Genomic DNA, 15,080 nt, shown 5'->3' with positions numbered 1-15,080 from the left:
ATTACAAATATTATCTTACCTAATCTTTACAACAGCCTAATGAAGACACATCATCAGTTCTAATCTGTAAATGGGGATGTTTTAGAAATATATTTTTGTTGATTTCAGAGAGGAAGGGAGAGGGAGAGTTAGAAACATCAGTGATGAGAGAGAATCATTGATCGGCTGTCTCCTGCATGCCCCACACCAGGGATCAAGTCACAACCTGGGCATGTGCCCTGACTGGGAATCAAACCATGACCTCCTGGTTAATAGGTCAATGCTCAACCACTGAGCCATGCCAGCTGGGAGAATGGGGATTTTTTTTAAGAAAAATAAAGCATATCTTCAACTAATTAAAATCCTTAGTGGCTCCCCATTTCCCTTACATTAAAATCCAAACTCCTTATCCTAGCCAATAAATCTCCACATCAATAGTATAAAGGGTAAACAGCTGATCAGCATACCTGGGACTTTGTTAGAAAAGTAATGCTGGGGACAGACCATGTAAATCAAAATGTCTGAGGGTTGCACTCAGGAATCTGTGGTTTAACATGTACTCCAGGCAATTCTTATATACACTAAGACATTGGTGAGACACTATTCCACATGATGCGTGCTTACCTACTTCTCCAAGCAAGTCTGGTACCATTCTCTTTCTTGCTTGCAGGGTACCAGTCATACTGGCCTTCTTTCATTTCCTGAACATGACCTGTCTGTTCCCATTTTGGGACCTTCACAGTATCTGTTCCTTCTGTCTCGTAGGCTCTTTCTTTGTAGGTTTGCCTGTTAGGTAATGGCATTTGGGTCTTGTAGTCTCACTGATTGTGAGCACAGGAGAGTCCAGAGAAAGAGTGCTAATAGTACTGGCTCCCCATTATTTCGTTATGACCTATAGTTATAATTTGAGAAAATCACAGATCCACCAGTCATAAATAAAATATATGGATGAAAAGAAAATAGATACTGCTGTTAACTGTAGATTTTAGTTTTATTACAAGTTGTAAACACAATTTTTTTTTGTTGTGTGTGTTTTTTCTTGAAGAAATTGATCTTGAAATGTTACATTTGGAAAAGCTTTTAGTGCTAGTAAATATCTTATTCTATCTCATGATCTTGCATGCTCTGTTAATTTAATTAAAAAAATTTTTTTGAAGAGAGGACTTGATAAGCAGGCGTGACTCTCAGGATATACTCTATACATTAGCTAGGGGTATTCTGAACCTATGTGAACTATGAACCCTTTGTAGTTATTCAGGAATTGCTTTTCCAGTTCCTAAAGTCTGCCATTTTTGCAGTGTGTTCTTTTGCATTTCACAAGACTCTTGGCAGGGTCTTTAAGGTTGACTTTGTTTTCCTCTTGCACAAATTAGTTTCAGTAGATTATTTTTTTATGGTGAAAACATAACATAGTATCAAAGTTTAGCTCTATTTATAATCATTGGTCTACTCAGAGGAACACTTAGCATCTTTAATATTTCACACTAATTCTCTCCTGCAATTAGTAAACCCCACAATTTTGGTGGGGGTTGTACATAATAGAAATTTATATCTCAGTTGTGTAACATCCCAGGGCAAGCATTTCAGTCAGTGGGTGACTTTATCCTATCCCCCAAGGCTTCAGAAACCTCTGCATCCAGCCAGCCAACTGGGGGAGTAAGGAAGGCTCACCGGTTTCTTAAATCCCAGGCTTAGAATTCACATTTTGCTCATAATCCCTTGGGGTTAATTAACCACAAGACCACAATAGGATGCAAAGGGGATGGGGAACTATTGTCCCAGAGACAAAATCACTCCATGAATAAGGAGCACAAATATTGCTGGGCAACCAACTGTTTCCTTCCACAAAGACGTATGTAAATTATCTTAGTGCCATGTGATCCTGTAGTTGCCAACCACATGTAGCTCAATCACAGCAAATGCATCTCTCCTTCCTGGTTACCATAAGTGCTGCTCACCAGTATAATGGTCCCCTTAATATATACTCCCATAAGTCTTGAGTTTTCCTCAGTTAGACATTCTCACCATTCATATTATTTGTTCAACTCCAGTAGGCTGCTTAAGGGTAGGACCATAGTTGCCTTGTTCATTGTGTCCCCAGTACCCAACATAGAGCCTCACATAGTGCCGCATCTCGTAGAATCTTAATGAGTTATTTTGAATGAATGAATGAATGAGTGAACTAAATTTCTATTGCAATATATTATCTCCTAAACTACATCCTATGTTTCAAGCTACCTCTGGTCATTTTTGGATTGGTTAGAAAGCTGAATAAGTCAAACAAACGTTAAGACCCTCTGTCCTTTTTCTCTTTTCATGAAGGACATGATGCAATTGTCACACTCCTGAAGCATTATAAGAGACCACAGGATGAACTGCCCTGTAATGAATATTCTCAACCTGGAGGAGGTACCTCATCCTTATTCAGTTTTTGTTGTTAGTGCAATATTATCCTGAAGATAAACCTGCTTCTATTACTATCTTTCTGGGATGAGGGAGGAGAGCATGTCAGATAAGCTTTATTTTAAGAAAATTTATGGCTGAGTGAGGCTGAAAATAAATAAGCCCCCTACTTCCTAACTCACCAATCTACAATTCCTTCAAGTTTAACATTTCCTGGACAGGATGTTTATGAGGCTTGTTCATAACTAGGAAAGCCTGGGAAGACTGAGAGCAATCATTTTCCTTTTCAATTACCTATTAAGCATCAAGGAATGCTCATATCCAGACACAGTTAAATCTGCTGTAGTCTGCTAGACCTTGGATTTCTAATATTTCTATGTGCTTTCTAAATAAATATTTGCTGTACAGTTTTAGTGTCCAGTCTACAGTTTAAGCTATAGACTGACTTGGTTTTCTAGCAAATATGTCACCTGGTTTTCTATAATGTTTAACTTCCATGTAGGAAAAAAAAAGACAAACAAACAAACAAACATCTGATTGCTACTTTCAACACTATAATGTAATTTGATTTCTAGATGGCTCCTATGTGTCTGTTCCATCCCCCTTGGGGAAGATCAAAAGCATGACAAAAGGTATTTTAATATGGTACAATTATTATATTTTATTACTAAGGATAACTATTGCCTCAACTATGATAACTTTCTATTTTGTTTTATATAGTACAAATGATGACTGTTTTGTAAGTATAAACAATACTATCAACATACCATTCTTTCTGTAACCTCACTTGCTGTAGTATTTTGCATATGCCTGTGTTCATGAAGGTATACCTGAAAGTTTTAATTCAATGTAAAAAAAAAATAGAGTTCCAACTTAGTTAAACAGTTAAACTACCTAGAACTTGAAGTTTTTAAAATTATTTTTTGGTTTTGGATGTTTCCTCTGAATGATTCATGTGCTTATTTCCTGATATCGAATTGGTATGTATCCCTTTGAGATTTAGTCTATGGGTCTTTGGCTAAGCCTATTGTGATGGGTTGCAGGGCTTGACCAGATAAGATTCTTTATCATGATGTGGTATGGACTGTGCTCCAGGATTGCCATGGTACACAGACAAGCTAGTTGTTGATCAGATCAGGAATAAACTCTTGGCCCTGCTAACAAAGGTTGGGTAACACAGAGAGAACTAACATTCTTTTAATGCAGGGATCATTTGTAATAAGGTTTTCGTATCTCCTAGTAGTCAATGATAGCTGAAAAAGTAAATGTTACTAAGGAATGATATTTTTGGTTCTGTAATTTATATTTCCACATGTACTTGTGCACACCCACATGTGTGCTTTTTATCTTAAAAAATAAAACAATTTCTGTTTGCAGAGAAGGCAGATGTTCTCCTCCTAAGGGCTGGATTACCTTCACATTTCCATCTTCAACTCTCAGAAATTGAGTTCCATGAGATTATCGGCTCAGGTAACCTAAGAAATTCCTAGTCAGCTTTAGTGTAATGAGCTCAGGATAATGTCTTTATTTATTTCTCTTAAACAATTTTAGGTTCTTTTGGGAAAGTATATAAAGGACGATGCAGAAATAAAATAGTGGCAATAAAGCGGTAAGCAAGCAAATGAGAAAATGAAACATCTGAGTGGAACTGTGAGCTTTGAGAAGTGTGTGAATGGTGAGCCCCTTGTTTTGATCCATCTGTTAACTGAGGACTTCCTGTTGCTACCATCACCAGGTATCGTGCCAACACCTACTGCTCCAAGTCAGATGTGGATATGTTTTGCCGAGAGGTGTCCATTCTCTGCCGGCTCAATCATCCCTGTGTCATTCAGTTTGTGGGAGCTTGTTTGAATGATCCCAGTCAGTTTGCCATCGTCACTCAGTACATATCAGGGGGTTCTCTATTCTCCCTCCTTCATGAACAGAAGAGGTATGGGGATCTTGTTCTGAGTTATTATTTTACAAGCCATTGGAATTACCGCAGCAACAAACACCTCAGAGGCTTTCTGCTTGGTGTAAGACTGTGCCTTCTGAAATCTCTGAGTGCTAGGAAATGTGGCGTTTTAAAGATGGCTAATAATGTATACCCAATAACTAGAGAATATAAATACTTTAGCACTTTCTTAAATGGAATTTAGTTGGAGATAACAAATTCAAGGAATTTAAGTTGGTGACTGAAGATTGTAATCATTAGGCTAAATTTGACATACCAGTAAAGTAGATATATGTAAACTCAGATAAAATAATTGCCAGGGGTCATTATTTACAGTTGTTTATTTTTTTAAAGTTTTAAAAAAGAATGACCTTGCACAAGTCTAATTTGAATTCACATTCTCTATCTATGCATATAATAATTAGAATGTGGTTTCCACTCAGTGATTATAGTAGATGTCATTTTTATGATACTAGAAAGAAATTTAGTATAATATTATAAATATTATAAAATCAAGTAGAATATTTTAAATAAAAGAGCTTGGTATCTGAATTGATTTGTAATTAAACAGTATCTGATGTAGAAAAGCTGTTTTTAAAGATTTGTTGAATTTTTAGCTTATTCTGTAATAGAGCAAAACAGGCTGAAATTATACAGAAGAACAAACCACATACACCAATGATTTATTTTAGAAAGATATGGCATTGGCTTTGACCATTTCATCCTCATTAAATGTTATTTTTAAATTCTAGGATTCTTGATTTGCAGTCTAAATTAGTTATTGCAGTAGATGTTGCCAAAGGTATGGAATACCTTCACAACCTGACACAGCCAATTATACATCGTGACTTGAACAGGTATTTTTTTCCCCCTGAATAATGAATTTAAAATTGTATAACTGACTAGAAGTCCAAAATGTATTTCAGTGAAGATACATTTTAGATTTATTACAGATCAGAGTTTTCTGCTCTGCGGGTAAGGGGACAGACTACCATAAGCCGGGGCAATATCATTGTGTCATTGTGTTTTACAGAAATAGAAAGCTATATAACAACCTCTCAGGGATCTTTTGAATACATTAAAAATTTCCAGCAAGGTAGTGATATCTGCAGGATTCACCAGCTAACTAGTTCTTAGGTCAGAAAATTCAGATTAAGGTTTGAAATTGATCACTGTTATAGAATATCTTGCCTCAAACAAAGTCAGGTGCTATATATAGGAGGACCTGGTATAAAATTATCTGAAACACTGCTTTTGTGCTACTATTTTGGTATTTCTCTAATTGTAAATTCAACTAAACCACAGCAGCTCATTTACCTAGTTTTTATATGAAGATGTTTTCATGTGGAATAGAAACTTGAAACAAATACAGAATCAAAGGGTTCTAGAGGTGGAATATCAAGGGATTTCAAAGATAATTTTTTAAACAGTGAAAGTTTTTTCTAAACTGTGCCTTAGAAGAAAACCAGTATACAACATGGAGCAGTTTTGAAGGCAAAGTTCAGGGTAGATAATTGTTTACTTACCATTTTTTCCCTTCCAAGGAGAGAAATTCCTGGGCTGCTTCTGTGGAACCCCAAAGATTCTGTGGAGAATAGCTGGATAACCACTGATATAGTTTATGAAACATATCAAAATATCAAAACCAATGACTTTCATTTCATGATTATCAGTAGGTTCATATACATCCCATTTGTAGACTTTTGTAAAACTACTAAATGTTAACTAATTAAATTAAGCACTCCACTTTGTCATTTCTTCAACAAGTATTTGGTAACTGCTATGTTTGGAGCCTTTATACTTGGCACAGTAGAGTTTGCAAAGTGAAGCTGCCATAGATTCCATTCTCAAGGAGCTTTCATACTTTGGTAGAGGAGAAAGATACTTGCCTAAATATATTTTTAGTTATAAAATAGCAAGTTCTATAAAAGAGATAGTGAAAAATTTCTATACACTTTCAGAAAGAATATTCAGTACCTCTGAGGACTTTAGAAACAACTGCATGGAAGAGGTGCCATCCCTGGAGGGTGGATAGGATTTGGAGGAGTGTTTTTGGCTTAGGGAAGACATAAAGGAAATAGAGATTAGAAGGTTAAAGGCATATAGAGGGACAATATATAGTTTCATTTTAGTGGATGAAGTGTATAAATATATATAGCTTATGTAATGCACGAGGCAGACTATGGGGAAAATTTTCAGAAAAATAAATTGGAACAAGAGCACAGAAATCAGAAGTTGCTAGCCTATGGTCAATTTGACTTTGTTCCTGTAAGCAAGAAGAAGGCACTGAGAATGTCTGAGCTAGGAATTACAAATGTGGAACTGTACAGTGGAAAGATCAATTGAGCATCTTTGTAAAAGATCAACTTGAAGGGGAAGTCAAAAAAAATAGTGAAGCCGTAGTGACAGTAATCTAGATGAGAAGTAATGACAAGCAAAATTTCACGTGTGGCAGTAGAAATGAAAGGAAGAGACAGATCTGAAAGATAGGAGAAATAAAAGAAATTAGATATGAGCATGGTGGAATCTTAGTTCTTGGAAGTAAATATATGGAGAACTCTATAGTTTTACTAGTTTTCAAATAAAATTAATTTCTTCACTATTAGACATTAGTTCTTTCCTTTACCTAGTTTTAAAAACATTTATGTTCGTAAACATATTTTTCTTTGCATTTCAGTAACAATACTTAGGAAATAGACAATAAAAGGTAATAAAATAGCATAATGCAAACTGGCAACCTGTGAGTTTTAGTATTACCTTATAATCCCAACCATTTTTGCATTAAAATAAATAAAATAAATGAAATTTATTTTCATTTATTAGTGGTATTAAAATAAATGAAATACTTTTTTTCTAGTTGTAATTCTTCACTTGTGGGGCAATTTAATGTGTGTTCTGTTGCCCTGTTAGTAAGTACAAGTTGTTACCACCAGGTTATAAAGCAGGACCAAAAGTAATGTTGATTAAAAGTGAAAATAAAACATTATTAAATAACAGATAAAGGTTTATATTTGCCAATTTTTTTCTGTCTCTAATCTAACCTGAAGTCTTAAATTATATCAAAAAGTCTTCAAATTTTATGAAACATTGTTTTATAGGTGTCTTCAACATAAGAAAGCCCCAAACTATTGCATTTACTACTTTTGGATTATTTTTTATTAATCTTTAATCTGGCAACATTAAAACAGTTGTTCAGATCAATGCAGATAAAGTATTGCCCAGAAGAGTATAAATTCTTCGCCTCAGAGGGCTTACTACAATCTGGTTGGGTACATAGAACATATGCCCAGGAAGCAATTTAATTGCTACTTAAGGTAGCAAATGCTAAAGGACCAAAATGATTAAACAGCAATTTTCAAAGGATTTCAAGTAAGTCAAAGATCAAAGTAGAATGAAAAACTTCCTGGAGGAGGTAGAGCTACAACTAGACTTTGGAGAATAGGCATGTACACGTCCTAAGTCTTTTTACAGCATACTAATCTTTGCATTCCTACAATACTTAGAAAGCCTCACTGAAAGAGGAGAAGGGAAAGGTGCTCATCAGAGCGTGAGGTACACAGACACATGTTTGTATTTGTAGTGAAATGACCTGTTTACATTTTTCTGTTCCCCACCACTCTGGGCATGTCAGGATTTCCAAGGAAGAAATCATGTGCTTCTAATCTCAGAGAGGATGTTCAAACAATGCATCAATGCATTTTCAACTGAACCAAATTCTTGGAGAGTTTCTGTGAATGTCATTTTAGGAAGCACTGGCCTACTTGGTGCTAGAGAGAGTCTGATGAACTTTCCCAATGCCTTTTATAGTTCTAAAGGAAAGGGGCTATTCAGGTATATTGACCAGCCCAGAGACAGAGGACACTTTTATCTTTGATTTTGTGGTTGGTGATATGTTTGATGAAAGGACTCTGCCTTTCTCCTGGCAAGCATCTCACCATACAGGTCTGAAAGTTAATTTTCACCTTTAGTATATTCTAAGAAGTTGTTCAAGGAATGAGTAAGAAAATGTGTGTGTTTTTTCCAATGATGGTGAGAATGAGGATAATACCTACCATGTATTTAGCACTTAAATTGTGAAAGGACCTCTGCTAACCTCTTCTCATGTACGTTCTCATTTAGTCTTGCAACAAGTCTATAATATATTTATTATCTTCGTTTTACTGGTAAGGAAACTGACTAAAAAGCGCAAGGTCACATCACTGTGGTGTTCTTAACACTGTGTTATGCTGGCCCAACAATGTCAGCAAAACCAAGTCAGAATGGGAAGATCGAAGGAGGACGGTGATATTGAAGGAGCATCAGCCATGTTTATCAACCTTGCACTTTGTAGTTCAGCCCTTAACAAGCTTAACTCCTACAACCCAAACCATATTTTATATAATCTCCTTGTGCTTGTGTTCCTACTTTGTTTATGTTTTTACACCTCATGTTCTGTTACTGTGGTGCAGAGGCTGCATATGAGACACGCAGGTATGTTTTCTTTGGCCCATCATGTTTAAATATTTTTAAATGCATAAAGCTATATGCGGGAACGTATGTTCCAATTTGTTGTAAGCCCCACTACTTACCAACTTACCCACTTACACCTGGCCCAATTTAACCATTCATTTTGTGGCATTGGAGCTTGCAAAGCATAGTTTACAGCTAAAGGCTTTAAAGATTTTTACTTAATACTAGCAAAAGTCTGTGTTTTCTTGCAAAAGTACATTTTGCAAATTGTTTGACCTTAAACCAAACCATCATTGCAAATATATATGGATCAAATGAATGATCTTTTTTCCTGTATAAAGTCTGTAGTACAGCATCCCTGTCAACAATGGAATAGAAACACTTCCATCACAGTGACCAGGGCACTCCCATGGGATGTGCATATGAAAGCATTTTGTACACTGTAAAGCACCATAAAAATGCCATTTGATATTGCTATTAATGCCTCACTTGTTCTCTGATATGCTGAGAATAGAAAAACACTCTATAATATTCTCATACATACAGATATTTTTTATATAACACAACTAATTAATTGGAGGTCTAGGTCTAGATCTGAGAAAGACTCACTGTTGGCTTTTGAGTGTCAGCTTATTCGGGTGACTATAAAGGAAAATAATTAATGATAGTTTAAAAATAGCCAACTTAGTGATGACAAATGACAGCTAATTTAAAATGACAAAGATGGTAAGGGCTAAAAGAATTTTAATTTTGAAGATGACATTTAACTAAATTAGTGAAGATTTCAGAAAATATCAAAGAAAAAAACTATTGGTAAAAAGTTTAATAATTATTTTTAAGTTGAAGTGTGCACTTGCCTTTCAATTGAATACAAAATATAAGTACTACATTTCAGAAAACAATCAAGTACAACTAAACAAATGATTAATTGTTTTTCTGATTATCTAACTCTTAATACAGTTGTTTGCCTCGGTTCTCATAGAGTCCACTCTCACCTATTCTTCTCACTTGTGACTTTTCTAATAAGCATTTATACAGAAAGCATTTAGCATTCACTGGCAAATACCATCTAGCAGAGAATTCTGAATAGCAAATGCAGGCCAATTAATTTATTACATTACAATACTTATAGTAAGTCTTGAAAGAGAAACCATGGAAGCTTGTGAAAAACTCTACAATTCTACTTCTGTAATTCTCTAGTATAAAATCTGTCACAGGGGCATTTTAAATTTTGTCAATTTTTAAAATTTATTTCCACTTTAAAAGTAAGTTAATTAATGTATTAATGAATTAAAATATCTTAATGCTTGATATGAGCCAGAGTCTATGCTATGCCTGGGGATACAGCTGAGAATGACAGACCATAGCACTTTTTCCAGCTTAGAGCCCAATGAAGTATTTCTCAAAATTCTCCAATCTGGGACCCTCATTTAAAAAAAAATTCAAAGACTCTTCACTTGAAAGCATGGATTGAGAATGTCCTGAACTGGGCCTGATAATCTATACTTTTAAACAAAATGCCAGCTAATTCTTATGACCAAACAGGAAGAAGAAATACTGTTTTAGTGCAGTGGTTCTCAACTCTGGCCACATGGTAGAATCTGTGGGAGAACTTTAAGAAAATTCTTTTGCTACTTAATTCAGAATCTCCAGGAGTGGGGCCCAGGAATCATATTTTTAGAGAGCAGCCCAGGTGATTCCAGTATGCAGGCAGCATTGATAACTGCCTTTTAGTCTAATGCTGATTACATCTCTTAACCATTTGCCATACAACCTTACCCTTCTATGCTGCCGGAATGGAATGGGAATATTGTGGAATCAAGTCACAATGTAATCTCAAATGCTTTGAGAATTATTGCCCTAGTACAGTATAATCATTTATTCACTCATTCATTCATTAAATCAATAACGAATGTAAAAGAAATTCACACACCCAGAGTACCTATGGCACAGAGTGAAACCAAGATCCAATCATTTACCTGGGAGCTGTGCTATACATAAGGCATTCTGGAGCTATTTTATAACACATGGTTGATACTAGAATGTTTCCAGGAGTATGGAATTTTCATAAGCAGCCAAAATAAGAATAAAAGTTTTAATATTGGACCATTATAGTAAACACAGTTCATATAGATATTCAAGGCTGGAAAATTCTGGAAAATTACAGAACTATCTATACTAATAAAAGGGTAATATGCTAATTAGACCAGACATCTATCTGGACATCCTTCTGGACAAAGCCATGGTAGCAGGGGCCAAGGCAGAGGTGGTTAGGAGCGACCAGGCTGGCAGGGGAGGGCAGTTAGGGACAATCAGGCAGGCAGGCAGAGAGGTTAGGGGGGACCAGGCAGGCAGGCAGAAGCAGTTAGGGCCCATCAAGCAGGCAGGGGAGCAATTAGGGGCATCAGGTATGCAGGCAGAGTGGTTAGGGGCATTCATGCAGGCAGGTGGGTGGGCGGTTAGGAGCCAGATGGCCCAGATTGGAGAGGGTGCAGGCCAGGCTGAGGGATCCCCCTGGGCATAAATTTTATGCACCGGGCCTCTAGTGTATATAATAAATTAATACATAATATATATAAAAACTTATATGAATGTTTATATGATTATTATAAACCAATGTACATATAAGCAATAACATTTCCATGTTTTTGTGATGCTTCTAACCATTTTGGAGATCTGAGGGAATTAAGCTCAATGAAAAATGAGTTGAAGAACAATTTTATCAATTCTCTCAGGGATGAGACATAGCTATTACCCTTTGGAATGAATAGAAATTAATTTGTTATATGGAATGGGTGTCAAAGCTTAGGGACTCAGAACTTATAGTTCTGAAATGTTTTTGTCCACAATTATAATTTGACTTTCTATTTCCAAATTTAAAACAACAACAACGTATAAAAGCAATTACTTGCAATCTGTTTCAACTTCATTCCTATTTTGAGTAATGATTAAAAAATTAAGCTATACAATTTTTAAGATGAAATTTGGATTTGTTAGGATAGGTTACCTGCTGCAATATAGATACTCCAAGATATGTAATGTTTCCAAAACAATAGAAATTTGTATATTGATTATATGAATAAACAGGTTGTTAGGGTCATCCCCATCGATGAAGTCATTCAGAATCCATTTTTAATATTTGGCTTCCAGGGCATCTTTGGGGATCGTCTCCATTAAAGTGAGCATAAAAGGGACAAGAATATGTGAGATGTGCATGAGATGTTTTATGAGCCAAGCATTAGAGTAGCATTCATCACTTTCAATCACATCTCATTGGCTAGAACTCAGTTATATGATCAAAACTAACTGCAAAGGGTACTAGGAAGAATAGTCTATCTGCATGCCCAGGAGGAAGTGAGCTTTGGTGGGCAGCCAGTATTCTGTGTTACATTTACCCTGTTTACACTAATGACAACAGCTACTAGAGTTTGGGTAAAGACAATAGCTGAAAAGTCTGGTCTAGCTTATCATGAATCAACTGCACAAATATAATGTTAGTTGCATACCAAATATATTTAGTTTTTAAACAAAGTGTCACAATTTATAAACTAATATCAATAATTGTCAAATGTAGTGAAAGCTATTTAATAAAATGTATTATATATGGATTAATTTTGTAATGATTCACTTTTATTATTTATGTTAAAGACAGGAGACTAGCTTTGGGAGTGCAGGGACATATGTCCCCGAATCAAAGCAGGGTCCAAGACTAAAAAACATGTATTAAGATATAATATTAAGAAATATGCTGTATAAAGTCAAAAACATACATCACAGTTTCATGTGCTCCATGTAAATAACAACACACACATACACATGCCCTTATTTTTCTTTGAGTAAAAATTGAACACAGGAAAACTATTGTTATTCTATTCAAGAACCTTGTTGCACTATATTCAGTAGGAAGAGTTTCTCAACCATTTAATTCTACAAATTATTCTACTCCTCCTTATGAGCTTCACTCCAGTGTTGATTTTCAGTCAGAATTTCCATTCCCATTTCTGACATCTTTAGTCTCCATTTAAAGCCAACCTGTCTGTCCTCAGCCTTGCTGGGGACAGGGAAATTTCTTTAGCCCTATTGATTTTTTTTATTGCTGGACTAATAACAAAATTGACACAAGACCAGATTAATAGGAGGAAAACAAATGTAAAACATGCACACGGGAGATCATAAGTGATGCTCAGAAATTATTAAAGCAGGCAGCTTTTTATACTTTTTAAACATAGAAAATAATACATTTGTGAGTATTTTATTTTATTTTATTTTGCGGTTTCAGGCATTATATCTAAAATACAACATTTGTGAGTATTTTAAAACAAGCTTTGTTTTTATAGGCTTGTTGGCCCTGAATTCTGTAATTCTGGTGATAAGGGCATCTTTTTTAGCCCCCTCTCCCCCTTCCCCCACTGATGCAAGGAGAGCACGTTTCACAGGGGAGTTTTATGTGTTCCATTTCAAGGAGAAATGAAGGTCAATGTGCTCTTCTTATACCTGCTGTTTTTCAAGTAACTTTAATTCAAAATAATTAATATGCCATTGTGAGGTTTTGGGAGGCTGTATATCTTTGTTCCTGACAGTTCCTTCCTCTGAAACTTCCCTGGAAGTTTCACACATTAAAAGTTGAGCTGGTAGATTATTTTATCTCATTGAACCAAAATCTTAGTCCTGATAATAGGTCAGTTCAGTTAAATTTATTTTAGGAAGTGGTGATGCAGCTGAACTCCCAAAATTAGTGTTATAAGGTACAAGAATCAGGTATTTAAATGTGGCATTTCTACAGAAACCAAAAAAAAAAAAAAAAAAAAAAGACAATGGTCAATCATCAGAGCATACTGTAAATCCAGTCTGGTCTGGATGACACAGCCAGTCAAGAAATTTCCAGAAGTAGAATCTTTTGTAGTTTGAAATGCCTCTGATGATGTCATTGGGAGCTCAGGTAGACTTTTCCAGTGAGTTACATATCAACAGGCATGGAGATTGACCAAACATGATATATGCTGGAAGTTTCTGTGAAGTTTATTTCAAGTCATTCATCTAGTTTGCATGGTTTCAGAAAAGGGAACAGTTTTATTTCTCAGTGACTTCAGGTCAGAGAGTAGGAGAAACATTAGTTTGGAGAGTTATAACCAAATATGAGGAAACTAGTAGAAGAATTCAAGATCCAATCCATCTTATAAAGAGGAAAATCACAAATATAATTAATAGAACTAGACTATGATATCAGAATAAGTATTATAATTTCTACTAAGACATATTTTTTTCTCTCTAAAATCACCCTATTTTTTTCACTAAAGATAGCCAAATTAAGATTGATCTGTTTGCAAAGTAATCTAGTTTTAATAAACCTGGCCTGATTATTCATATACATGAAACAAGAATAGCAATTGATCATGTAAGCTTTTTAAAATTTGCTTAGCTAGAAGTTTTCATAAGGAATCTTCCGATTGAACTTTTAATAGTATTCCAAATCTAAGAAGCCAAGAAAAATATTTATCATCAGACTTCATTTGTTAATACCTTTAGATTTAGGTCTTCTTGAGGTTTCCAAAAATATCCTGAGCTTCTTGCATCTGCCACGGAGTGGCCTTCTTACCGCCCCCGCCCCCCCCCCCCCCCCACACACACACACCCATAAGGTTGCTGGGAACACTGTAAGCAAAGCACCAGGCCTATATTTCCAAGGGGTTTTATTTGATTCTATAAAGTCAACCTTAATTCCTTACTGCTGTCTGGCCACATCTGATTTTCTGTAGGTCTCTCACAAACATGATATTCCAGTCAAAGCCTTGGTAAGAATAACCAAGTTTCTAATTGAGTCCTATTACAAGAAGAACAGATTCTTAGTGAACTTACGTGAATAACTATATTGCCATGAAAATAAGAGTGCTCACTAAGAGTCTTTGAATTTTGGAGGGATCATATCATGAGATAAATGTGTCAGTTCTGTTTACACAGGCATAATTTAACAAATTTCTGTAAGTCATGGATAGTTTAAGAGAAAAAAATAGTTTCCTTATAATTGGAAAACAAAGATTGAAGAACCAGTAATATTTCAAATAAAAAATTATAGAAATTAAAATCTTACTCAGTTAATGCAGCCCCCATGTATTCATTTATGTTGCTATCTTTTGTTAGCAGTTTTACGAATTCAGTTTTGTTTCTTTAGTATTCTGTAAATGCTTATCTAGTTCAATGGTATGATCTGAAAGTTGTCAGAAACCTATATTCGAGCATACTTCGATCCTCTTTGAAGATGAAATACATTTGTAAAGGCATCAGAGTAAAACAATAGCTGTCTGTAAATGACACAGGA

At 35.3% G+C, this 15,080-nt stretch overlaps 1 protein-coding gene across 1 annotated transcript in view; it reads left to right on the top strand.

Moving 5' to 3' along the window:
• LOC308517138 (serine/threonine-protein kinase TNNI3K) overlaps positions 1–15,080 on the top strand; it is a 283,922-nt gene that overhangs the window by 105,937 nt on the left and 162,905 nt on the right. The window contains exons 12-17 of the mRNA XM_081088195.1: positions 2,302–2,388; positions 2,958–3,014; positions 3,760–3,852; positions 3,934–3,991; positions 4,118–4,312; positions 5,068–5,172. Of these exons, the coding sequence (XP_080944321.1) occupies positions 2,302–2,388; positions 2,958–3,014; positions 3,760–3,852; positions 3,934–3,991; positions 4,118–4,312; positions 5,068–5,172 (595 nt within the window). The remainder of the gene's footprint in view (positions 1–2,301; positions 2,389–2,957; positions 3,015–3,759; positions 3,853–3,933; positions 3,992–4,117; positions 4,313–5,067; positions 5,173–15,080) is intronic.

This window comes from Myotis nattereri (genome assembly GCF_964212035.1).
Source record: "Myotis nattereri genome assembly, chromosome: 3".
In the NCBI taxonomy this organism is placed as follows: Eukaryota; Metazoa; Chordata; class Mammalia; order Chiroptera; family Vespertilionidae; genus Myotis; species Myotis nattereri.
The sequence above is the reverse complement of the archived record's forward strand: the minus strand, read 5'-3'. Positions and strand labels throughout refer to the sequence as shown.